The sequence below is a fragment of the Lepus europaeus genome, chromosome 13, assembly GCF_033115175.1.
Source record: "Lepus europaeus isolate LE1 chromosome 13, mLepTim1.pri, whole genome shotgun sequence".
Taxonomy (NCBI): Eukaryota; Metazoa; Chordata; class Mammalia; order Lagomorpha; family Leporidae; genus Lepus; species Lepus europaeus.
This window is the reverse complement of record NC_084839.1, coordinates 131803-158690: the sequence shown is the minus strand read 5'-3', so window position 1 is coordinate 158690 and position 26888 is coordinate 131803. Positions and strand designations below refer to the sequence as shown.

General features: G+C 48.6%; 1 protein-coding gene across 1 annotated transcript in view; it reads left to right on the top strand.

The window, feature by feature from the left end:
- SH3YL1 (SH3 and SYLF domain containing 1) overlaps positions 1-26888 on the top strand; it is a 39431-nt gene that overhangs the window by 3936 nt on the left and 8607 nt on the right. Inside the window, exons 2-7 of the mRNA XM_062208896.1 lie at positions 3206-3316; positions 6282-6395; positions 8543-8607; positions 15429-15541; positions 16098-16226; positions 26660-26828. Of these exons, the coding sequence (XP_062064880.1) occupies positions 3206-3316; positions 6282-6395; positions 8543-8607; positions 15429-15541; positions 16098-16226; positions 26660-26828 (701 nt within the window). The remainder of the gene's footprint in view (positions 1-3205; positions 3317-6281; positions 6396-8542; positions 8608-15428; positions 15542-16097; positions 16227-26659; positions 26829-26888) is intronic.

Here is a 26888-nt window from a genome sequence, read left to right as displayed (position 1 = left end):
GGAGACAAAGAACAAGAGATCTTCCATCCACTGGTTTATGCCCCAAATGGTTGTAAAGGCCGGGGCTAGGAAAGACCAGCCAGGAGCTCCATCTGGGTCTCCCACTTAAGCCTTCATGGGCTGCCTCCTAGGGTGCACATCAGCAGAAAGCTGGACTGGAAGTGGAAGAGGCAGGCACTCTGATAGGAAATGCAGGCTTCACACTGCGCCAAACATCCAGCCCATGCTCAAGGATCAAAAAGACAAGATAAACACAATGACAGGGGCCGGTGCTGTGGCCTGGCGGGTGGGGCTTCTGCCTGCAGTGCCAGCATTCCATATGGGCGCTGGTTCTAGTCCCAGCTGCTCCACTTCTGATCCAGCTCTCTGCTATGGCCTGGGAGAGCAGTGGAAGATGGCCCAAGTGCTTGGACCCCTGCACCTGCATAGGAGGCCTGGAGGAGGCTCCTGGCTCCTGGCTTCAGATCTGCCCAGGTCCAGCCGTTGCAGCCAATTAGGGAGTGAACCAGCAGATGGAAGACCTCTCTCTCTTTGCCTCTCCTTCTCTCTCTGTATAACTCTGAATGTCAAATAAATAAATCTTTAAAAAAAAAAACCACAATGACAGGAAAACAACCAAATGGACCATTTAAAGCTGAAAACACAAGGTTTGAATTGAAAAATTCATTTAGAGGTCTAAATAGCATATTTGATAATAAAGTGACCTTGAAGATGGCATCTAGAAAGATCCCTAGAGAAGCCATGGGAGAAGACCAGATAGTACAGACAAGCAGAGTGTCACTGACCTGCACAGGAAAAACTCAGCATCCAGCCTATGAGCTCAGGACCAACACTGTGAAGGGAGTTTTAAAATACATCTTAAAAAATAGTGCCCCCAGCGTTTCCACAGGTACCACTATGGGAATGGTAAAGCAAGCCATGGACTTGGAAAAGTATTTTTAAACTATGTGTTTGAACAAGCGCATATATCCAGGAGGTGTGATGATCTGTAACCAGTTAAAAAAATTTTTAAAAGGCAATAATGCACGTTTTTTCTTTCTTTTCTTTTTCTTTTTTTTTCTTTTTTTTTTTTTTTGTTTTTTTTGACAGGCAGAGTTAGACAGTGAGAGAGAGACAGAGAAAGGTCTTCCTTCCATTGGTTCACCCCCCCAAATGGCTGCTACAGCTGGCGTGCTGCGCCAATCCGAAGCCAGGAGCCAGGTGATTCCTCCTGGTCTCCCATGTGGGTTCAGGGCCCAAGCACTGGGGCCATCCTCCACTGCCTTCCCGGGCCACAGCAGAGAGCTGGACTGGAAGAGGAGCAACTGGGATAGAACCCAGGGTGCCAGCACCGCAGGCGGAGGATTAGCCTAGTGAGCTGCAGCACCGGCCTAATGCACGCTTTTAAATGAGCAAAAATTTGAACACATGCTTAGAACAAAATACAGAGGTAAGCACCAGGAAGGGTGTTTCCCTCCTTGCCCAGGAAATGAGAATGAAATCCACCCTGAGTTGCCACCACAGCAGAAACTGGCGTGGAAAGCCTGGCCTTTGGGAGAGCTGGCAAGGATGTGGAGTAACCAGATCTCCCAGAAGTTGTGGTTGGCCTGTGATAGGCAGTCACTTCAGGTAGCTCCTGGTGGCTTTTGATACCAGTGCACTTACACGTCCAGGAACCAGCCATCCTAGTCTGGAGACATTCCCCAGAGACAAAACACTGATCCACAGAAGATTTTATGGGAATGTTTGCAGAGCTTTCTTCTTAATAGCCAAAAACTAGAAGCTACCAGTTGTCCATCAAGGGGGCTCAGCTCACCCTGTGTGTGTGGAGGACGCTCAGCACAGGCACAGCAAGCCAGATGGAAAAGAATTTACAGTTTCCTTGTATTCCTGTGAAATCCTGGCACAGACAAAGCTAACACAGGTGACAGACACCAGATCCATAGCTGGTGAGGCTGGGGTGGCTGCATAGGGGCCCAGAAGAAACAGTTGGGCTGGGGGAGGGCCCTGTGTCAGGCACTTGTCCCAGTTCGTGGGGTGTGCACTACGTGAAACAGGTGAATTGCAGTTTGTAAATTATGTCTCGTGAAGTTGATCATAAGAGTCTACCCTGAGAGCCAATATTTTAACTACCCTGAAAGAAAGTTGAGTAAAATCTGTGAAGTGCCAATACACTAGGGGTGTAACCTAGACAGGAAAGGAACACTTTGTACTCTGCAGGCACCCAGCATCAATGCAAATGAGCTCCTGTGCCCTGGCCAGCACCCTCGCTGATTCCTGGGACCCACTCTCCAGGGGCCTGAGTCTTGCTGATGCTCCCGTGTTGAACCACAGGGAATTGATGCTGAGTTCTCCGTTTTAAAAAACAACACAGCTCCAATATGACCCTTGTCCAGTTTCTACTTTTAAAATAAATCACCTATTTCAAACATAGCAAGCTCCAAAATGCATCATGTTTTCCTGTTAGAAATACCATTCTTTCCTGTGTGCTATAGTTGTTCGGGCTTCTCAGCCCAACTTCCTTCAGCACCCCTTTATGTACCCCCTGCCCAGGTGACACTTTCCTGTCCTGAGGCCTGTGTGCTCCTCTGACTGCAGACCTGAGCCGGGGCATCTCTGACCCCTTGTCCAGTGTGCCTCAGAGCTGCCAGGCTTGTGCCAGCCTCGTGCCAGCCTCGTGACAGCTTCGCACTGAGGCAATTCGGTGTAGGTAGGCAGCACTGGGAATGCACGATGCCCCGGACTGCAGGCGGCCGTTACCTGCAGTAAACGATGCCTGAGTGCCCTAGGAATGTAACCTGCAGCCAGTCCAAACACGTGCAATAAGAATGAGCAGACGTATTGAACCCTATTTTTTCTGTAATAGATAACTGTAAAATAGCATCTTCTGTTAGGTTTAAAGCTTTAATCTTTTTAACTTGCTCTTCAGGTGAGTTAATCACGGGGAGAAGAAAGACTGGGGCAGTTGCGTCAGATTTTGTTTAAAATCTTTTACAATCCCAGGATTTTGTGATTTCTAAGACTTTAGGGTTTATGAGCCTCAGAATAGATTTGGAAAATAGGGGTGAAATTGTCAGTAGCTGAGGACTTTCTAGTTCATTTCCTTTACTTGGTAAAATACAATTTGTTAGTGATTATTATGTGTGAGAAAATATAATTACAATAAATTTCTAACTTTTGCTTAGTGGATTTTTTATTAAAATGTGTTTTTTTTTTCATCTTTCAGTGAATAATCCCATACCTTCCAATTTGAAATCAGAAGCAAAGAAGGCTGCTAAAATACTAAGAGAATTCACAGAAATAACTTCCAGAAATGGACCTGATAAGATCATTCCTGGTAGGTAAATTTCCAAGCATGTCTGGATTTCTGAATTGCTCCCTTCCTTCCCTCAGCCTCACTCCTAGCTGGCAGCTGACCCCAGGGGTTTCCAGAGGCCTCTTCCCTCTCCTGGGGTGGGGCAGCTGGGACACGCCCCCTGCACCCCGACCCCCATTCGACCCCCATTCGTGCTTCACCTTGGCCTCCCTGCTGAGAGCTTTACAAAATCTTCAACCTCACCAGCTCCTCTCATACATAAGTTTTAATTTTTGTTTTCTCCTTCCAAGTAAGATATTTACATTTCTACAGTGGTTTAAGAGGATTTAGTCAGGAATTCCCAGCACAGCTGCACCTCTGTAATCTTCAGGTCATTAGAGCACAGTCCCTGAACCCATTCCAAACCTGAGGGTGGGACTCAGAGCCTGTGACCAGGGATGCAATTGTAACCAGGTGCTCCAGTGCTGGTGACAGCGGGGCTGGTCCACACAGCCTGGCCTTGGGTGCTGGTGAGCAGCGGGGCTGGTCCACACAGCCTGGCCTTGGGTGCTAGTGACAGCGGGGCTGGTCCACACAGCCTGGCCTTGGGTGCTGGTGACAGCGGGGCTGGTCCACACAGCCTGGCCTTGGGTGCTGGTGACAGCGGGGCTGTCCACACAGCCTGGCCTTGGGTGCTGGTGAGCAGCAGGGCTGGTCCACACAGCCTGGCCTTGGGTGCTGGTGACAGCGGGGCTGGTCCACACAGCCTGGCCTTGGGTGCTGGTGACAGCGGGGCTGGTCCACACAGCCTGGCCTTGGGTGCTGGTGACAGCGGGGCTGGTCCACACAGCCTGGCCTTGGGTGCTGGTGACAGCGGGGCTGGTCCACACAGCCTGGCCTTGGGTGCTGGTGACAGCGGGGCTGGTCCACACAGCCTGGCCTGGAGTGCGGCTTTGGAACTGCCTCTGCAGGCCATGTTTCATAGAGTGCACCTCTCATGCAGATTACCTTGGGCAGTGTCACAGGCTAATTTCCCTCTTGGTTAATCACAGCGCGTGACTCAAAGAGATCTGCTTAAGTTGTCCCGCTCGGGATCTCTGAAGTTGTTTTTCAGAGCTTCACATGATCTTAAGTGCTTTGTTGATGCTCGGGTCTGAGTAGCAGTGATGAGAGCAGCAGTTACGGTTTCGTGGGCCCAGCCAGCTCTCTCGTCTGAGCACAGTGCTTCCTGGAGCTTCTGCTCCAGTGCAGGGGGAGCCTCCCTGGGAGCCTCTGCCTTTCCCTCAGGGTCCCCCGTGAGCCACACGCACCCAGCACTTGAGAGGCACAGATTTGGAGCCTAAAGAAAAATCAGCCAGAATTTAGCAGTTTTCTGAAACAGGGATTAGTGCACCAGGATCCGTCTGCCTGTTGGCCTGGTAGCCTCAGACACATGCTGTTTTGTAACACGAGAAAATGGCTGCACCCATGGATTTTGTGGAGCCAAATTCTACATTGCCTTCCTGTGCCCAGCAAAGGCCCCTGCACTCCCTTCCGGGGCTTACACCTCAACGTCTGGGGCACAGGATGGGGGCGGGAGCCCCAGGGCTGCCAGGTCGGGGGGGGGGGGGGGCTCACGTACAGTACACTGCAGGAGATGGATGGGTGACAGCAGACCACACCCATTAAAACCTTAACCCGACGTCTAGACCTCAACGGTGTGTTTCCCTCTAATATCGGAGCTGAAATGTGTGACTCAGTTTAGAACACATATTCTGTGTTGTGAAATGAAAACCTAATTGACCAAGTGTTTAGGGATCACTCCATTGTGGTTTTGTGTCCCTGAATTTGGATAATCTATAAAAACATAGTTGAAATGTGGAACATGTTCATTGTAAAACATGCTTTTGTTATATCTAGTGTTTCTAAATGGAGTGATATTCGCTCCAACAGCACTGAGTGCAGTGTGGGGTGTGGGAAGATGGGACATGTGGTGTGACAGCCAGCCCGTGGGGTGGACGATGTCCAGTCCATCACCGTGCAGTTACGGCCTCTTGAGGACAAGGCTAAGGTGCACTTAGCAGACTACCTTGTTTGTGTACCTGGCTCAGTCACGAGCAGCTGCTGTCAGCTCTGCCACGCCCCCGGACACAGCGCACCAGGCCGGTCACTCATAATCTTTATGGCAGTCTGTGATTGCTGGGGTGTCTAGAGGTCGCGTTTGTGCAGTTCAGAGGCAACCTCATTGCCTGAGGCAATCAAGGCCTCCGTGTGCGCTGGACTCCAGACTGACCTCAGGGGAGTGGCCATCATGTGAGTGACCTCAGGGGAGAGGCCGTGGAGTGAGTGACCTCAGGGCAGAGGCTGGGCCATCGGGGAGAAGCCTGTGTTTAGAGCCTTCCCTCACGGACAGCGTCCAGGCTGTGCAAAACAAACATTTTGTAAAGGTGGTTACATTGTCAATGTGCTAATGAGGTGATAGCACCCAAATGCTGTGACGGATCATTTTATGAAATTAAAAATCTTTTGTAGAGAGGCAAAACTCAATTTTTCTGTTTTTGAATCCATATTTACATACTGATAAAAGATGTACTTAACTACAGTCTTTCAGATAAAAGATCTGCCCTGGTTACTGTTCAAGTTTCTCCTTAACTCTGCAAGTATTTTCTGTTTCCTTGAATATAGTAATTTCTATATTCTAAGTTGTACATTATGTCCTAAACTAATTGAAATCACCAAAACATGTCCTCTGCTACTAGAGGTCTATAGAGACTCATTAAATCTCTGGTTTATTTTGATAGCTGCGGGACTTAGGGGCATTTATGGCATCACCTTTAGCACTGCAAAAATAACAGTGCAAGAAAAAAGCAGCAGGGGTGGAGGGGCCATCCGCAGCTCGTCTGCCACCAAGGATGCCTGGAGCTGTCTGCACGCCCTGCGCCCTGACTGATGCTGTCACTTGTGTCATTTCTGGGTTTGGCTTCCATACAGACGACACTTACCTCGCTCTTGCTCTTTCTGTCTGCAGCCCATGTGATTGCCAAGGCCAAAGGCCTCGCCGTTCTGTCCGTGGTGAAAGCTGGGTTCCTGGTGACGGCCAGAGGAGGCAGCGGGATTGTCCTGGCACGCCGCCCAGATGGATGTAAGTGTGCGTCAGTCTCGGCACGGGCTCACAGCGACCTTGTTGTTCCTTTGGTCTATCTCCACCTTGAACACCTTTCAAGGAAAGCTGGTGAGGCCAACCAGGGCTGCTCAGCTGAGCCTGCACCCGCAGTGGCCTGCCCAGCTCCCTCCTCCCGGGTTGTGGGACAGGACTTGGAGGGTAGGGCTGGGACACGACTGTCCACATTTGAAGTCTCACTTCTCGACTCTGCTAGAGCGGGTTTGTTTGGTTTATGGAGTTGGTATAAGTAAGGTGTGGCTGCAAGCTGTTCTTGTTTTGTGGGAGATCCTGGTGCCAGTTGAAGACTCCCCAGGCAGTGTCACATCAAGGGCTTCACTTTCTGGAGTAAAATTTATTCCTTGATTTTTCAGAGATCAAATCAAGATTTTAGCCACAAATCCCAAGAAGTGATATTCGTAGCAATGTTTGAAATCTTTGTAGGTGTCATAACCAATGACAGCACCTGTTATCTGGTTTAGCGCTTGCTGTACTGTCCCACAAGGCAGCACGTGGTTCTCCTAATAGCCATTTTGTAGCCTGAAAAACGGGCACTGACCAACAACCTGCAGGCGCTGGTGGAGCGAGTGGCCTCGGCCACCTGCTGGCGTCATCACTGCTCCTGTCAAGGCCCCTGCAGTCCCTGGCTTTTCTCTAACCGTAATCCTAACCCTAAACACTAACCCTAATCCTAAACACTAACCCTAACCCTAACCCCTAATCTTAACCCTAAACCCTAAACTCTAACCCTAACCCTAACCCTAAACCCTAACTGTAACCCTAACCCTAAATGCTAATCCTAACCCTAAACCCTAAACCCTAACCCCTCATACCTAACCCTAGGCCCTAACCCCTAAACCCTAACTCCTAACCCTAACTCTAACTTTAGCCCTAACCCTAACCCTAACCACAATAACCCCATGTGTTTCTACAAGGTGGAAACTATGGAGTTTTCTGCTTTTCGGGCAGATTGCCTCAGTGGCCTCACCTTCAGAGGGTCCTGAAAGAGGGGCCTCAGGCACAGGCGCTCCCCTGTAAAGTCCCGAGGCCACCCTGTCTGTGCGTTTCTAACCTGAATTTCTCTCTGCCATCTGCTGAAGGCCCCCAGGTCCCTGGAATGACTGCCACGCCCCTCTCAGCCAGGCGGGCTGGTCCTTGGTGTTGTCTAAAACAGCAGAGAAAAGTAGACATAGAAAAGCTCGCTCTGGACTCTCACCTTCCCCCGCCGCACTGACAGTATTGTTTCTGGACTTGACTTTTTCGCTATCCAGCAGCCCCAAAGTGCTACACGTCAAGGCAGACAGGACTACTGTCAGGAAATTTATCTCACTGGAATTTTAATGGTTTTGAATTAATAACCCATGTGTTATGCTCCCACGAGGCACAGAAGGTGTCAAAACCATTTTTTGCCCTCAAAAAGAAACCATTTAGCCTCATTCCGCTCAGGAAGTGATTACAGAAACTCGAGTCTTTCTGGTCTACCTACGTACTTAGTGAAGCTCTCACCACAAGCTACAGCTACAGCCGAGTCATCCTGTAAAAATGTCAGAAGTGGGAATTATCAACTGCTGTGGGTGTTTCAGTGGCCGGGTTTCCTACATCTGGGAAGGGGAAGCTCGGGACACACAGATTTTTAGTCTGGGAGACTGCTGATGGACACCCAATGCCTTTTTTTTTTTTTTTTTTTTTGACAGAGTTAGAGAGACAGAGAGAAAGGTCTTCCTTTTCCATTGGTTCACCCCCCAAATGGCCGCCACAGCTGGCACGCTGTGCCAATCTGAAGCCAGGAGCCAGGTGATTCCTCCTGGTCTCCCATGTGGGTTCAGGGCCCAAGCACTGGGGCCATCCTCCACTGCCTTCCTAGGCCACAGCAGAGAGCTGGACTGGAAGAGGAGCAACTGGGACAGAATCCAGGGTGCCAGCGCCACAGGCGGAGGATTAGCCTAGTGAGCCGCGGCGCCTGCCATCAGTGCCTTTCATGTGTCTTCAACTTCTGAACGTTTGTATGTGGTTCTGAAAGAACAGTTTGAAATGTAGAGGGACATACCCAAGTCTCCTTTTTTAAAAAAGCACATTTACATCTTAGCCTTTTCAATCATTTAATGTTGGATTCGTGTGGTTTGTTCTAGCCTGGTCTGCACCTTCAGCCATCGGGATAGCTGGGCTCGGTGGGGGATTTGAAATAGGAATAGAGGTAAGTGCATTATATATTGCATACAATTTCCAAAATCGCTCACAGCACCTGAAATTCATGCGTTTCCTGGCATTCTTGTTTTGCTGTAGAACTGCCATCTGCTGTTTTCCTAACAAACCTCTCCTGCAGCCGTCCACAGCTCCTCTTCCTTCCCTGCTGTCCCACTGAGAGGAGGATCTCTCCTCTCAGATGTGTGTCAGCACCTGGCAGGCTCCTTGCTGATTGGGAAGTCACTGCTGAGCAGGCCAGGATGCAACAGCTCAACACCATGCCTGGTCGTTTGTGGCACAAACCAGTTTTGCAACATCTTCTATTCAAATCCCTGCACATTCCTTAAGTGAGGATTAACTTCACATTATTTCAGTTTATGAGTGTGGTCCTTATGGCCATGGCTTCTGTCAGGTGGACTGGAAGTCCCCTCGTCTGTGGAGCCCTGTAGCAGTGTCATCGAATGTAATATGCATCTCTCAGCTGCTTGATTGCTGAGCGGCCCATAAATCGGATCTCTCAGTACACTGAAGTCCTCTTCTGCTTGGATTTTGGTTTCTTCCATAGCCGTCTGTTTATGAACTTAGTCTGTTGTACTTCCCCATTCCTTTGGCCTCATTGGGAGGAGACATCTCTGCCCATTCTCCTCTGGGCTTTATTTGAATTTCTGTACTTACTGCGGCCTGGTCTGTAGCATGAAAGGAATGTGCTTTAGTTTTGCTTATTGGAACTGAATTCTGTTATATGCAAGCAGACCAGAACCCTGAGATCTGCGAGAAGTCTGTTTCCGTGCTCTGAGACCCTGCTTCAGAAACAAGCCAAGTAGAAATGGGAGTGCCCAGAGTGTTCTGTGGAGTTGTGTGTTGATGGCCACAGGGCTCACCAGAATAGCCTTGGGTGAAGTGTGGCCCCACCAGCAGTAAGTGGACTGGACAGGTTATTAAATAAGCGTCTTGTCTGGCCCTAGCACCCCAGGCTGTGGCGCTGGGAGGCCGCCCTCTGTTTTCCTCTGTTTTTCTGTGAAAGGGGAGTAAAACGGCCTCCCTCTGGGCTTATTTGGTGATGAAATAAAGGAATTTATCATAAAAAAGCACTTGGAATGGCATCAACTATCACTTTTATTGTTGATTTTTGCTCATCTTACTTGCTTGCCCTTTGTGGGTGCGGTGGGCTGCAGAGCCTGCTTGAGTGATGTAAGGGAAGAGAATCACTGTGGGTGTGGGAACAGGGGCTTCGACTCCCTCCCCAGCCCTGAGTGCTTCCTGCACCTCCACGTGGGTTTGCAAGTGTGCAGCTGTGTTAGCGCTCAGCGGCCTTCCCCGAAGCTCAGCCTCCCACCAAGGTGGTTACCTGTTCCTCCAGCCCCCGCACACAGCGCCTGCTGCTGGGGTCACGGCGAAGATCTGCGTGACCCAGCTTGTCTGTCCTCTCCCAGCCTGCTGCCTCTAGAGTGTCTCCCCCATGGACAGCACACCCAGCCTGCCCACCCTGCCCCTGCACACCCAGCCTGCCCACCCCACCCCTGCACACCCTGCCCCTGCACACCCAGCCTGCCCACCCTGCCCCTGCACAGCCTGCCTCTGCACACCTCGCCCCTGCACACCCCGCCCCTGCACACCCCGCCCCTGCACACCCAGCCTGCCCACCCCGCCCACCCTTCCCCTGTACACCCAGCCTGCCCACCCCACCCCACACACCCTTCCCCTGTACACCCTGCCTGCCCACCCCACCCCTGCATACCCTTCCCCTGTACACCCAGCCTGCCCACCCCACCCCTGCACACCCAGCCTGCTCACTCCGCCCCACACACCCTTCCCCTGTACACCCAGCCTGCCCACCCCACCCCTGCACACCCAGCCTGCCCACCCCGCACACCCTTCCCCTGTTCACCCAGCCTGCCCACCCCACCCCTGCACACCCTTCCCCTGTACACCCTGCCTGCCCACCCCACCCCTGCACAGCCTGCCTCTGCACACCCCGCCCCTGCACACCCAGCCTGCCCACCCCGCCCCCCTTCCCCTGTACACCCAGCCTGCCCACCCCACCCCTGCACACCCAGCCTGCTCACCCTGCCCCTGCACACCCAGCCTGCCCATCCCGCCCCTGCATACCCTGCCCCTGCACACCCAGCCTGCCCACCCTTCCCCTGCCCACCCTGCCCCTGCACACCCTGCCTGCCCACCCCGCCCCTGCACACCCTGCCCCTGCACACCCAGCCTGCCTACCCTGCCCTGCACACCCTTCCCCTGTACACCTAGCCTGCCCACCCCACCCCTGCACACCAGCCTGCCCATCCCGCCCCTGCCCACCCCGCCCCTGCACACCCAGCCTGCCCACCCCGCACACCCTTCCCCTGTTCACCCAGCCTGACCACCCCACCCCTGCACACCCTTCCCCTGTACACCCTGCCTGCCCACCCCACCCCTGCACAGCCTGCCTCTGCACACCCCGCCCCTGCACACCCAGCCTGCCCACCCTGCCCCTGCACACTCAGCCTGCCTACCCTTCCCCTGCACATCCGGCCTGCCTAGCCCCTGCACACTCAGCCTGCCTACCCTTCCCTTGCACATCCGGCCTGCCTAGCCCCTGCACACCCAGCCTGCCCACCCTTCCCCTGCACACCCTGCCCACCCCGCCCCTGCACACCTTGCCTGCTCACCCCACCCCTGCACACCCAGCCTGCACACCCCGCCCCTGCGTACCCTGCCCCTGCACACCCTGCCTGCCCACCTCACCCCTGCACACCCTTCCCCTGCCCACTCCGCCCCTGCACGCCCAGCCTGCCCACCCTGTCCTTGCATACCCAGCCTGTCCACCTTACCCCTGCCCACCCTGCCTGCCCACCCCGCCTGCCCACCCCACCCCTGTACGCACAGCCTACACAGCCAGCCTGCCCACCCCTGCCCCTGCCAAGCCAGCCTGCCCACCTTAACCCTGCATACTGTGCCCATCCCTGCATACCCTGTCTGCCCGCCTGGCCACCCCACCCCTGCACACCCTGCCTACCCGTCTGTCCCGTGAGTATGTCGTCTGTCTGGCCACCTGTGATGGCATCACTGGTGCAGTCAGCTCTGTTTGTGCATCTCATGTCTGGTGACTTTTCTTTGTTTTTTGTCCCTGTTTCTATTTTCCCACCTTCTTTCAAATTGAGTATTTTCTAAGGGAGCATTTTAATTCCTTTAATGATTTTTTTACTGTACTTTTAATCATTTTCTCACCAGTTGCTGTAGGGCTTATGCTACATCTTATCAGAAACTATTTCAAATGCATACTGATTTGATTAATGATTAAGACACAAAATTTGATTAATGATTAAGACACAAAAATGCTACTTCTTTCTCCTTGTATTTCCTCTCCTCCTTGTGCTGGTTCTGTGCCGCGTGTCACACCTCTGTGTGTTAGAAGCCCAACAGTGCATCACAATGTTACGTAACAAGAGGTGAGAGCAGCAGCTCCTTGTTTACACTCTTTGTTCGATTCAGTTGTTCTGTGGATTTCAGTCACTGTCCGTCACCCCGAGACGGCTCCACCCGCTCCTCACCCTGTGCTGTAGTCAGATGTGTCCTGTGCCTGTGCTGTGGGCCTGGAAACACGGCTACATGCAGATTATTCCAGCCATTCCTTTTAAATCAGTTAAGAATATAGAGAGACTGCTGCTCATGGCTGCCCAGTGCTTTCCCGTGCTGTGTTCGCCTGGGCTCTGCCTGCCAGTCCTGTCATCCGTGCAGTGCACAGAGCCGTAGGAGTTGTCTCAGTTCCATCCGCAGTGACTGGCGTCCGGCGTGAAGAGCCGTCTTCCGTCTTGCTTCTATTGCAGACTGGATCTGTAGCAACAGGTGCCCTCAGCGTTCGTTTTCTTTTGATCTGCGAGCGTGTTGACGCCTCCTTCATTTCTGAAAGGGGCTCTGCTGACAGAAGCTTCCAGGCTGGCGCATGTTCTTGCTGCACACTCTTTGGTCGCCTTGGCGTCTGCTCTGCCTGTGTCTGGGAGACGCCAGCCCCGTGAGAGGAGCGGTGTCCTTCCCCCCTTCCCCTGGGTTTCACCGTTTTCTCTCTCAACAGTCCAGGGACTTCTCAACCCTATTTCCTGGAAGATTTTTCTGCTATTTCCCCTCTGCTCATTCCAGCACCCACATCACATGTTGGCTTACTCAGTGGTGTTCACATTGCTCTGATTTCTGTTCATTTTCTTCATTCTTTCGCTCTTCTTACACATATTTTATATTTGGCAAAGATCTCACAATTTTTTTAAGATTTATTTATTTATTTGAAGGTCAGAGTTACGCAGTGAGAGAAGGAGAGGCAGAGAGAGAGAGAGAGAGAGGGAGAGGTCTTCCATTTGCTGGTTCACTCCCTAATTGGCCACAATGGCTGGAGCTGCACGGATCCAAAGCCAGGAGCCAGGAGCTTCTTCCAGGTCTCCCACACGGGTGCAGGGGCCCAAGCACTTGGGTCATGTTCTGCATTCCCAAGCCATAGCAAAGAGCTGGATTGGAAGAGGAGCAGCTGGGATCGAGCTGGCACCCATATGGGATGCTGGCACTGCTGGTGGCAGCTTTACCCATTATGCCACAGCGCCGGCCCCAGATCTCACAATTTTTAACTTTAGTAAAGTTTCATTTAATTCAAAATATTTTAATAATTCTTGTCAGTTTTTTCCTACATTGGCTTGCACTTTCTGCTTCTTTGCCTCACAATTTTTTTTCTTGAAAGCCAAACATTTTAGATAGACTATGCCATCTCAGCCAGAGAAGGATTGCACATATGAAGGTTGTACCGTGGGAGTTGTACCCAGGGCAAGCTCTGTGGACTGCACGTATGACAGTCATTGTGGGGCAGACACTGTACCCAGGGCCGGCTCTGTGGACTGCAGTATGACAGTCATCTCATGGGAGAGACTGTACCCAGGGCCGGCTCTGTGGAAAGCACGTATGATAAGTCGTCCCGGGGAGATACTGTACCCAGGACCGGCTATGTGGACTGCACATATGATAGTCATCTCATGGGAGAGACTGTACCCAGGGCCGGCTCTGTGGACTTCAGTATGACAGTCATTCTGGGGGAGACACTGTACCCAGGGCCAACTCTGTGAACTACATGTATGACAGTGGTCTCGTGGGAAACACTATACCTACAGGCCCGGCTCTGTGGAATGCAAGTATGATAGTCTCATGGGAGCTGTACCCAAGGCCGGCTCTGTGGACTGCATGTGTGTTGGGTATCCTGTGAGACACTGTTAGCCTGGGACTGGCTCTGTGGTGCAGTAGGTTCAGCTGCATGTTGTGAAGCCAACATCCCATTCAAGAGCACCAGTTCCAGGCCTGGCTGCTCTCCTTCCTGTCTAACTTCCTTCTGGTAAGCCTGGGAAGGCAACACATGATGGTTCAAGCGCTGCCACCTGTGAGATCTGGATGGAGTTCCAGGCTTTGACCTGTCGTAGCCCCAGCCGTTGTGGACATTTGAGACTGAACCAGCAGATGGAAGATTGATCCCTCTCTCTGCCTTTCAAATAAATAATCCTTTTTTTTTTTTTTTTTTTTTTGAGTATATCACCCAGTGACCCCATAGCCGTCCTTACCAGTAGAGAATTCCCTAGCAATGCATTTCTAAGAACAAATGGCGGCCAGCGCCGTGGCTCAACAGGCTAATCCTCCGTCTAGTGGCGCCGGCACGCTGGGTTCCAGTCCTGGTCGGGGCGCCGGATTCTGTCTCAGTTGCCCCTCTTCCAGGCCAGCTCTCTGCTATGGCCCGGGAATGCAGTGGAGGATGGCCCAAGTGCTTGGGCCCTGCACTCCGTGGGAGACTGGGAGAAGCACCTGGCTCCTGCCTTCGGATCAGTGCAGTGCGCCAGCCGCAGCGCGCCAGCCGCGGCGGCCATTGGAGGGTGAACCAACGGCAAAGGAAGACCTTTCTCTCTGTCTCTCTCTCTCACTGTCCACTCTGCCTGTCAAAAATAATAATAAAAAAAGAACAAATGGCTGTGCCTTGCATCAGTATTCATGAGGCCTGGGCTCGTGTCCTGAGCCTGACTGCTTAGCGATTGGACTGGACTGTTCTAGTGAACTCTGTCCCCATGCTTTCCCTGCAACCACTGTGGCTCCTCAGAATTTTAGCCTTGGCCTGGATCTGCACAGGAGGGCAGCAGCTCCCAGCAGGCTCTCCTGGGGACCCCTGCTCAGTGGCTGGCACCTGCACTGCTGCCTGCTGGAGATCTGGCCCTGCAGAGCCCCAGCAGGAGGCTCTTCCTGGTGCTGCCTTGTCGCCGTCCTGGCTTTCTGCCCAGGTTCCAGCCTGGAGCTCTTGGAGATGCCAGCCTCCTCTCTTGTGTGACCAAGACCATCACTGTGTTAGGCACAGCCCTTGAACTCCCCCACACCACTCCCGCAGACACTGTTCTCCAGGGGACCCCCTGCAATGCTGGGTGGAGGCCCTGCCCCTCCTGGTAGAACAGCTGCCCTGTGGGGGGTGGGGCCAGCATGACTGGGACCCTGGGGTCCCTGGAATGTCACACCCGTGTCCCTCCACAAGGGGCTGCAGGGCCAGGAAGGGGCTCCAGACCACCCACCTGGAAGGGAGAACCCGCAGCAGGGAGTCAGGAGGACCCTGAGCCGCACCACCGCAGGGGAGCTTCCGTCACACTGGCCCAGGGATGGGGCGTGGGGCTCACAGGTGTCCTCCTAATTGTCTCGGCTGCCCAGGGCTGCCCTGGGTCCTTCCTTGGTCCTGTCTGCACTGGAGCCTTCCTTCGTCTGTGCACTGTGTGCTTTGACCAACATGCAGTTGTTTAAAGTGGGTTGTAACTATTTCTACACGAGTGGGTTTTCACGTTTTAGGTCTCAGACTTGGTGATCATCCTGAACTATGACAGAGCAGTGGAAGCGTTTGCGAAGGGCGGGAACCTGACGCTCGGAGGGAACCTCACCGTGGCGGTGGGGCCCTTGGGAAGGTGAGTCCTGTGACTACGGTCAATGTGAATTCAGGTGAGCACGTTTGTTACTCATGCATTCCCTGAGGGTTCGAGGCCATGGTAGGTAAATTCACAGGGCATAGCCGTGTGGTAAAGCAGAAAATCTGAGGCCAGAACTCCCCGGAGCACAGGCCAATGTTCTACTGGAGCCACCAGCCGCCCGAGCTTCGAGGTGGCGCCCCATCAAATCTCAGTAGCCGACAATGTCAGCAAGAGACAGCTTTTCTCTCAAACTAAATCTTGGCAACTTGAAATGGGTGTGTTTTCATCTGAGCAATGTTGACGAAACTTAAACTTTATTTTCCTTACCTATTACTGAGATACTATTCCGGAGCAGAAATACTGTATATTTTGACTATTTATGGAAGCTACTGTAAACCATCTGAGGTGTCTAAGTTGCCTGAAATCCTAAGTGTAAAAAGAAGCCAGGTCCTCTAGCTCTCAGGTGCCTGTGGGTGATGAGAGGGTTCAGGGGCGCCTGGCGACCCTGGAGGTGCAGGAGGACGGAAGCCCAGCCACACCCGTGTGCCCGCAGGAACCTGGAGGGGAACGTGGCCCTGAGGAGCTCCGCGGCCGTCTTCACCTACTGCAAGTCCCGGGGGCTCTTTGCCGGCATCTCCTTGGAAGGCAGCTGTTTGATTGAAAGGAAAGAAACCAATCGAAAGTAAGTTCAAGCTACAGTGATTTTAATTGACTTAAAGAAGGTGTGAAGGGAAAATAATACTTAAAAATTGATGCAGTTTTTCAGAGCCAATGAATACATGTGTCTGTTTTTTTTAAGTATTTATTTATTTGAAATGCAGAGTGACAGAGGCAGAGACAAGAAGGATCTTCCAACCATTGGTTCACTCCCCAAATGCCCACAACAGGTAGGGCTGGGCCAGGTCAAATCTGGGAGCCAAGAATTCCGTCTGAGTCTCCCACATGGGTGCAGGGACTCAAGCACTTGGGCCATCTTCCCCTGCTTTCCCAGGCCATTAGCAGGAAGCTGGATCAGAAGTGGAACAGCTGGGACTCAAACCAGGGTTCTTTATATGGAATCTGGCTTCATAGGTGGTTAACCCAATGCCAGCTGCATATACCTTCTTCTTTCTTTCTTTTTTCTTTTTATACCACAACACGTGCTCCTATTGTATATATTTAAAATTTCCGTATAGGAGCTGGTGATTGGTGCAGCACGGAAGGCACTGCTCCTGTCACCGGCATCCCCATAAGAGGGCTTGCGTTCCAGTCCCAGCTCCACTCAAGACTCCAGCTTCCAGCTGATGTGCACCTTGAGAGGCCGAGGATGATGGCTCGGGTAGTTGGGTCCCGGCCAGCCATATGGGAGACCTGGGTTGAGTTCTAGGCCCAGCCCTGGTTGTAGCAGGCATTTGAGGAGTGAACCAGCAGAAGGTTTCTGTCCATCTGTCTGTCTTCCAAATAAAAAATGAATGTGAATGTGATATGTCCTCTTTTTTTTAACTTTTATTTAATGCATATAAATTTCCAAAGTACAGCTATGGATTGCAATGGCTTCCCCCCCATAACTTCCCTCCCACCCACAACCCTCCCCTTTCCCGCTTCTTCTCCCCTTCCATTCACATCAAGATTCATTTTCAATTCTCTTTATATACAGAAGATCAGTTTAGTATATATTAAGTAAAGATTTCAACAGTTTGCACCCACATAGAAACAAACACAAAGTGAAAAATACTGTTTCAGTACTAGTTATAGCATTAAACCACAATGTACAACACATTAAGGACAGAGATCCTACATGAGGAGTAAGTGCACAGTGACTCCTGTTGTTGACTTAACAAATTGACACTGTTGTTTGTGGCATCAGTAATCACCCTAGGCTCTTGTCATGAGTTGCCAAAGCTATGGAAGCCTTTTGAGTTCACCGACTCTTATCATATTTAGGCAAGGTCATAGTCAAAGTGGAAGTTCTCTCCTCCCTTCAGAGAAAGGTACCTCCTCCTTTGATGACCTGTTCTTTCCACCGGGATCTCACTCGCGGAGATCTTTCATTTAGGTCATTTTTTTTTGACAAAGTACCTAGGCTTTTCATGCCTGAAATACTTTTCAGCCGGATCTGAATGCTTTAAGGGCTGATTCTGAGGCCAGAGTGCTGTTTAGGACATCCGCCATTCTGAGTCTGCTGTGTATCCCACTTCCCATGTTGGATCGTTCTCTCCCTTTTTTGTTCTATCGGTTAGTATTTTCAGACACTAGTCTTGTTTATGTGATCCCTTGGATTCTTAGTCCTATCATTATGATCAATTGTGAACAGAAATTGATCAAATGGACTAGTGAGATGGCATTGGTACATGCAACCTTGATGGGATTGAATTGGAATCCCCTAGTATGTTTCTAACTCTACTGTTTGGGGCAAGTCAGCTTGAGCATGTCCCGAATTATACATCTCTCTCTTTTTATTTATTTATTTATTTTTAAATTTTTGACAGGCAGAGAGGACAGAGAGAGAGAGAGAGAAAGGTCTTCCTTTACCGTTGGTTCACCCTCCAATGGCCGCTGCAGCTGGCACGCTGCAGCCGGCGTACCGCGCTGATCCGAAGGCAGGAGCCAGGTGCTTCTCCCAGTCTCCCATGGGGTGCAGGGCCCAAGCACTTGGGCCATCCTCCACTGCACTCCTGGGCCACAGCAGAAGGCTGGACTTCTTCCCTCTCTTATTCCCACTCTTATATTTAACAGGGATCACTTTTCAGTTAAGTTTCAACACTTGAGAATAACTCTGTATTAATTACAGAATTAAATCAATATTTAAGTAGAACAATATTAAGTAGAACAGACAAAAAAATACTAAGAGGAATTAAAGTATTAAGTTGTTCATCAACAGTCAGGGCAAGGGCTGATCAAGTCACTGTTTCTCATAGTGTCCATTTCACTTTAACAGGTTTCCTTTTTGGTGCTCGGTTAGTTGTCACCAATCAGGGAGAACATATGATATTTGTCCCTTTGGGACTGGCTTATTTCACTCAGCATAATGTTTTCCAGGTTCCTCCATTTTATTGTAAATGACCAGATTTCATTGTTTTTGACTGCTGTATAGTATTCTATAGAATACATATCCCATAATTTCTTTATCCAGTCTACTGTTGATGGGCATTTAGGTTGATTCCAGGTCTTAGCTATTGTGAATTGAGCAGCAATAAACATTAAGGTGCAGACTGCTTTTTTGTTTGCCAATTTAATTTCCTTTGGGTAAATTCCAAGGAGTGGGATGGCTGGGTTGAATGGTAGGGTTATACTCAGGTTTCTGAGGAATCTCCAGACTGACTTCCATAGTGGCTTAACCAGTTTGCATTCCCACCAACAGTGGGTTAGTGTCCCTTTTTCCCCACATCCTCTCCAGCATCTATTGTTGGTAGATTTCTGAATGTGAGCCATTCTAACTGGAGTGAGGTGAACCTCATTGTGGTTTTGATTTGCATTTCCCTGATGGCTAGTGATCTTGAACATTTTTTCATGTGTCTGTTGGCCATTTGGATTTCCTCTTTTGAAAAATGTCTCTTGAGGTCCTTTTCCCATCTCTTAAGTGGGTTGTTTGTTTTGATGTTGTGGCGTTTCTTGATCTCTTTGTAGATTCTGGTTATCAACCCTTTATCTGTTGCATAGTTTGCAAATATTTTTTCCCATTCTGTCGGTTGCCTCTTCACTTTCCTGACTGTTCTTTTGCAGTACAGAAACTTCTCAATTTGATGCAATCCCAATGGTTAATTTTAGCTTTGACTGCCTGCGCCTCAAGGGTCTTTTCCAGGAAATCTTTACCGGTGCCAATATCTTTCAGGGTTTCTCCAATGTTCTCTAATAATTCGATTGTGTCGGGTCATAAATTTGGGTCTTTAATCCATGTTGAGTGGATTTTTGTGTAAGGTGTAAGGTAGGGGTTTTGCTTCATGCTTCTGCACATGGAAATCCAGTTTTTCCAGCACCATTTATTCAATAGACTGTCCTTGTTCCAGGAATTGGTTTTAGATCCTTGATCAAATATCAGTTGGCTGTAGATGTTTGGGTTGATTTCTGGTGTTTCTATTCTGTTCCATTGGTCTATCCATCTGTTTCTGCACCAGTACCATGCTGTTTTGATTACAACTGCCCTGCAGTATGTCCTGAAATCTGGTATTGTGATGCCTCCGGCTTTGTTTTTGTTGTACAAGATTGCTTTAGCTATTCGAGGTCTCCTGCGTCTCCATATGAATTTCAGCATCATTTTTTCTAGATCTGAGAAGAATGTCTTTGGTATCTTGATTTGTATCGCATTGAATCTATAAATTGCTTTTGGGAGAATGGACATTTTGATGATATTGAATCTTCCAATCCATCAGCATGGAAGATTTTTCCATTTTTTGGTATCGTCTTCTATTTCTTTCTTTAAGGTTTTATAATTTTCATCATAGAGATCTTTAACGTCCTTGGTTAAGTTTATTCCAAGGTATTTGATTGTTTTTGTAGCTATTGTGAATGGGATTGCTCTTAGCAGTTCTTTCTCAGCCGTGGCATTGCCTATGTATACAAAGGCTGTTGATTTTTGTGCATTGATTTTATATCCTGCTACTTTGCCAAACTCTTGTATGAGTTCTAATAGTCTCTTAGTAGAGTTCTTTGGATCCCCTAAATAAAGAATCATGTCGTCTGCAAAGAGGGATAGTTTGAGTTCTTCCTTCCCAATTTGTATCCCTTAAATTTCTTTTTCTTGCCTAATGGCTCTGGCTAAAACTTCCAGAACTATATTGAATAGCAGTGGTGAGAGTGGGCATCCCTGTCTGGTACCAGATCTCAGTGGAAATGCTTCCAACTTTTCCCCATTCAATAGGATGTTGGTCGTGGGTTTTTCATAAATTGCCTTGACTGTGTTGAGGAATGTTCCTTCTATACCCATTTTGCTTAGGGTTTTCATCATGAAAGGATGTTGAATTTTATCGAATGCTTTCTCTGTGTCTATTGAGAGATAATCATATGGTTTTTCTTCTGCAGTTTGTTAATGTGGTGTATCACATTGATTGTTTTGTGAACATTGAACCATCCCTGCATACCAGGGATAAATCCCACTTGGTCTGGGTGGATGATCTTTCTGATGTGTTGTTGTATTCTATTGGCGAGAATTTTATTGAGGATTTTTGTGTCTATGTTCATCAGGGATATTGGTCTGTAATTTTCTTTCAATGCTGCATCTTTCTCTGGCTTAGGAATTAAGGTGATGCTGGCTTCATAGAAAGAATTTGGGAGGATTCCATCTTTTTCGATTGTTCTAAATAGTTTGAGAAGAAATGGAGTTAGTTCTTTAAATGTCTGGTAGAATTCAGCAGTGAATCCATCTAGTCCTGGGCTTTTCTTTGTTGGGAGGGCCTTTATTACTGTTTCAATTTCTGTGTCAGTTATGGGTCTGTTTAGGTTTTCTATGTCTTCCTGGTTCAATTTAGGTAGGTTGCATGTGTCCAGGAATCTATCCATTTCTGATAGATTTCCCTGTTTGCTGGTATACAACTCTTTGTAGTAATTTCTGATGATTCTTTTTATTTCTGTGGTGTCTGTTGTTACATTTCCTTTTTCATCTAAGATTTTATTGATTTGGGTCTTTTCTTTTTTTAGTTAGTTGAGCCAATGGGGTGTCAATTTTGTTTATTTTTTCAAAAAACCAGTTCTTCGCTTGGCTGATATTTTGTAATTTTTTTTTATTCAATCCTATTGATTTCTTCTCTGATTTTAATTATTTCTCTTCTCCTACTAGATTTGGGTCTTGTTTGCTGCAGTTTTTCTAGATCCTTGAGATGCGTTGAAAACTCATTTATTTGGTGCCTTTCCAATTTCTTGATGTAGGCACCTATTGCTATAAGCTTTCCTCTCAACACTGCTTTTGCCATATCCCATAATTTTTGATATGTTGTGTTGTTATCCTCATTTACTTCCAGAAAGTTTTTGATTTCTCTTTTGATTTCTTCTATGACCCAGTGTTCATTCAGGAGCATGTTGTTCAGTCTCCATGTGTTTGCATACTCTCTAGGGATTCCTGAGTTGCTAATTTCTACCTTCATTCTGCTGTAGTCTGAGAAGCTGCGTGGTATGATTCTAATTCTTTTAAATTTGCTGAGACTTGCTTTATGGCCTAGTATGTGGTCAATCCTAGAGAAGGTTCCATGTACTGCTGAGAAGAATGTAAAATCTTTAGATGTAGGATTGAAAGTTCTGTAGATATCTGTCAGATCCGTTTGGGCAATAGTGTCGATTAAATCTGCTGTATCCTTGTTGATCTTCTGTCCGGATGATCTGTCTTTTTTTTTTTAGAGTGGAGTATTGTAGTCCCCCAGTACTATTGTATTGGAATCTAAGTCTTCCTTTAAGTCCTTTAACATATGTTTTAAATAAACCGGTGCCCTGTAATTAGGTGCATATACATTTATAATAGTTACATCTTCCTGTTGAATTGAACCCTTAATCATAATATAGTGTCCCTCTTTGTCTCTCTTAACAGTTTTTGTGTTAAAGTTTATTTTGTCTGATATTAATATAGCTACACCTGCTTTTTTTTGGTTTCTGTTGGCATGGAATATCTTTTTCCAGCCTTCACTTTCAGTCTGCATGCATCTTTGTTGGAAAGATGTGTTTCTTGTAAGCAGCAAATAGATGGGTTTTGTTCCTTAATCCATTCAGCCAGTCTGTGCCTTTTAACTGGAGAGTTAAGTCCATTAACGTTCAATGTGACTAATGATAAGTAGTGACTTTGCCCTGCCATTTTCCCAAAGATATTTTCTAGTATATGCTTTGAGCTTCCTATGATCTTTTACTAGTAGGTTTTCTTCCTTTACTTTCTTTCATATTGGTGACCATGTTTCTGTGTTTCTGTGTATAACACATCTTTAAGCATCTTTTGCAGGGCTGGACGAGTGGCGACCAATCCTTTCAATTTCTGTTTGCTATGAAAGGTCTTTATTTCACCTTCATTCACAAATGAGAGCTTTGCAGGATATAATATTCTGGGCTGGCAGTTTTTCTCTCTTAGTACCTGGGCTATATCTTGCCATTCCCTCCTAGCCTTTAAGGTTTGATGAGAAGTCTGCTGTGAGTCTAATTGGAGATCCTCTGAAAGTAATCTGACGTTTCTGTCTTGCACATTTTAGGATCTTTTCTTTATGTTTCACTGTGGTGAGTTTAATTACAACGTGTCATGGTGAGGATCTCTTTTGGTCACGTTTATTAGGGGTTCTATGAGCTTCCTGTACTAGGATGTCTCTGTCCTCCAAACCTGGGAAATTTTCTGCTAGTATTTCACTAAAAAGGCCTTCTAATCCTTTCTCCCTCTCCATGCCTTCAGGAACTCCTAGAACCCGAATGTTGGGTTTTTTTGATAGTATCCTGTAGATTCCCAACAATATTTTTTAAATTTCTAATTTCCTCTTCTTTTCTTTGGTTTGACTGTATACTTTCCTGTTCTCTGTCTTCTAAGTCCGATATTCTCTCTTCTGCTTCACCCATTCTGTTTTTAAGGCTCTTTAATGTGATTGTCATTTGATTTATTGAATTTTTCATTTCATTATGATTTCTCATCACTATCACAGTTTCATGTTCTACTAGTTGTTTCATTTCATTTTGATTCCTCCTTAATATTTCATTTTCACGAGAAAGATTTTCTATCCTGTCCAGTAAGGATTTCTATAGTTCAAGAATTTGTTTTTGAGAACTTCTTAATGTTCTTATCAATTTTTTGAGATCCGCTTCTTGCATTTCTTCTATCTCATCATCTTCATAATCTTGAATTGGGGAGTCTTTTTCATTTGGGGGCGTCATAGTGTCTTCCTTGTTCTTGTTACCTCAGTTTCTACGTTTGTTGTTTGGCATATTGGAGATATTCTTTGGTTTCTTCGCTGTGGTGTTTTTTCTCGTTATACTATGACTCTAGATTAAGTGGACTGTCTGCTTTTGATGGATCCTTAGAGGCTGTGATGGGTGTGGCCAGAGAGCTTTTGTTTGGTTCTTCAGGGTTAAGGGTGTGCCAAAGGTGACTCACCCATGTTGTTCTCCCCCCCCCCCCCCCCCCCCCGCCCTTCTCTTTGACTCAGAAGGGAAGTAATTCCACACAGATGAGTAGAATTGAGGGTAGTTGATGTATGAAATCTGGCCCCTGTGGGTATTCGTCTGCTCTACCCCAGGGACCACACAAAGGGTTTATGCCACCCTCAGTGTGGTCTCAAATTTCTCCACAGTCTCTCACCTGGTTGCCAAGGTTACCGAGTTTGTGTACTCAGTGAATTCTCTCGCCCACCCTCAGATTTTCACAGTCTCAGTTCGGTAGCTCCACACTTTCACTAGGTCCTAACCTCCTGTTGTTTCTCCCCACCAGAGTCAGGTTTTTCTGCTTGGCTGATGGCGGGCGCCACTTTACGTAAGTCCAAAATGGCGCCTGCTCTTTGTCTCGCTCGGCTTTGTAAGGCCAGTGGAGAGAGAGGCTAGTGTCCGTGCCAGTTCCCCTTATTTATTCATTTTTTTCTCCTCCAGTCAGCCTGGTGAACTTTCCCCAGTGGGGCCTCAGTCCTCGTTCTGCCTTTTCCCGCCAATGTCTCGGGTTACCAAGGTTTTTGTCTCACCTCCCCTTCCAGCGCTGGTGCGCAGACTCTGCAGCTGGTCTTCCACACCATGGGTGTCCTTGTTCTCCCCTAAGGTCCTCCGTGTCACATCCACTAGATCCGGAAGAGTTTCCTCTGCAATTTTTTCCTGAGCCTTTTCCTGAGACTACAGTAACTCCACTTTTATTGAACTATCTTTTCCCGGACTATCAGTGTGCACCCTAACTATTCCACCATCTTGGCTCCACCCCGTGATATGTCTTACAGAAAACCTAGAAAGCAAAACCAAGGCAAAAAAGCCATATTACTCCTTTAAGATGGACTTGATTCCCATTTTTCTCTGTTGTCTTCCAACACTTTTGTAAGTATAATTTATTTTGCCAAATATGAGAATATTCAAAATGTGTATTCAGTTGTAAGTAGTTTCCCTCTAGCATTATATCGTGAGGGTCATGGGTGGAGGTTGGAGGCTGCACAGCACTGTGCCCAAGGAGCTAAAAAAGGCTGCATGCACTATCCAGACGCTCCTGGGGGGCACATCCACCACAGCTTGCACCCCCACAGCCTGTACCCCCACAGTGTGCACCCCACAACATGCTCCCTGAACAGCCTGCACCCTCACAGCCTGGACCTGTCACAGCCTGCACCCTTACAGTCTTCACCCTCACAGCCTGTACCCCACAACCTGTGCCCCACAGTCTGCTACCTTAACAGCCTGCACCCTCACAGCCTGGACCTGTCACAGCCTGTACCCTCACAACCTGTACCTGTCACAGCCTGCACCCCCACTGCCTGTGCCCCACAACCTGCATCCCCACAGCCTGTGCCCCACAGCCTACTACCTTAACAGCCTGCACCCTCACAACCTGGACCTGTCACAGCCTGCACCCTTACAGTCTTCACCCTCACAGCCTGCACCCCACAACCTGTGCCCCACAGTCTGCTACCTTAACAGCCTGCACCCTCACAGCCTGGACCGGTCACAGCCTGTACCCTCACAGCCTGGACCTGTCATAGCCTGCACCCCCACAGCCTGTGCCCCACAACCTGCACCCCCACAGCCTGTGCCCCACAGCCTGGACCTGTCACAGCCTGTACCCTAACAGCCGGCACCCTCACCATAGAGGTTTCTTTTGCTCACCCTGCCTTTGCCTTTCTTCCCTATAAACAGAGTCCAGTTCTGGTTAACAACACAGTTTGATTAAAAAAATAAAACAGCTGGAAATATCGTGAGGTAAAGAAAAACAGTGGCATCCAGATCATTTTCCTGCCATTAACATATGTGTGACGGCTCAGATGAGGATGAGGTCTGGACTGACAGAGCGGTGCTTCCAGACCCAGCAGAAGCTCTGCCGAGTGCAGGCCTGCGGGACTGATGCTGCTGGCGGCTTCGCACACGGAGCAGCAGGCCTGACTGCAGGTGACAGGCTCCCTGGGGGCCACCCAGGTCATCGAGGGTTCTTAGCATGTCTGATAGCATCAAATGCAAACCGAGAAACCAGAAAATAAGAGCATGGGGAACATTAAAGTTTGTAGAACTCTTCATCTTATAAAATCAAGAGCTGTGTTTATTTTCACTCCGTGTTATTAATTTGAGAAACATAACTTAAGAATGCTTTTAGGGGCTTCTTATTCTAAGCCTTTGGCAGACTTTCCCACTAGAGGTAAACTAAATCCTGGATAAACTAAAATCAATATACTACTTAATGAGTCACAGGCCTTCCAAACATGTGAGGCAAATCTTTATTTAATTTTGATAAAAATAAACATTTTAAAGAAATTACAAAACCATATGTGTAGGTGCCGTTCTTGTAAGAAACTTAAAAAGTAAGCTATAAAACTGTATGTAACATTTCGATTCCCTGGAAATGTGCATGTGTGTGTACTGGTGTGTCTGTGTATGTGTATCAGTGTGTGTGTGTGCATGTACATGTGTAACTCTCAGGTGTGTGTGTGTGCATGTGTAAGTATCAGGTATACGTGTACTGTTGTGTTTGTGTGTGTGTAAATATTGGAGTGTCAGAGGTCTGCCATGTGTATCAGTGTGTGTGTGTGTGTGCCATGTGTATTGGGGTGTGTGTGTGCATGTATAAGTACTGGGTATGTGCGTGTGCATGAATAAATATTGGGGTATGTGGACGCATTGGTGAGTATGGTGTGTGTACATGTGTGCGTGTGTGTCAGGTGTGTGCGTGCATGCAGGTGGAAGTATCGGGTGTATGTGTGTGTGCATGTGTATTGGGGTGTGATTTGCATGTGTGAGTATCATGTGTGTGCATGTGTTAGTGTGGATATGTGTGTGTGAATGTGCCTTTGTGTTACAAGGGGAAGGACTCACATCAGGATATTTGCAGTAGTTGCCTCTAGAGGTGATCTTGGGAGTGGATTTGGGAGCTGAATGTAGGATGTGGACCAGGCACATGTGAGGGTGCACATGAGAAAGTACACAGACGCTTGTGTGTGTGTGCACATGCTACGTGTAGCTCCAAAAAAGATCCACGCTTAGTAAAGAAATGTTGTTCATGTCTGCTAGGTTTTATTGTCAAGACATCCGCGCCTATGACATTCTGTTTGGAGAGCTGCCGCGGCCCGCCCAGGCGGAGGATCTTTACGAGATCCTCGACACCTTCACCGAGAAGTACGAGAGTGCCGGGCAGCGCGCCAACGCCAGGAGGGACGCGCGCCAGCAGCACAAGGCCTCGGTGGGCCCCACTTCCATTTCTCTCCATGGGCACGGAGGTGCTCTGCCCGGGACACCAGCT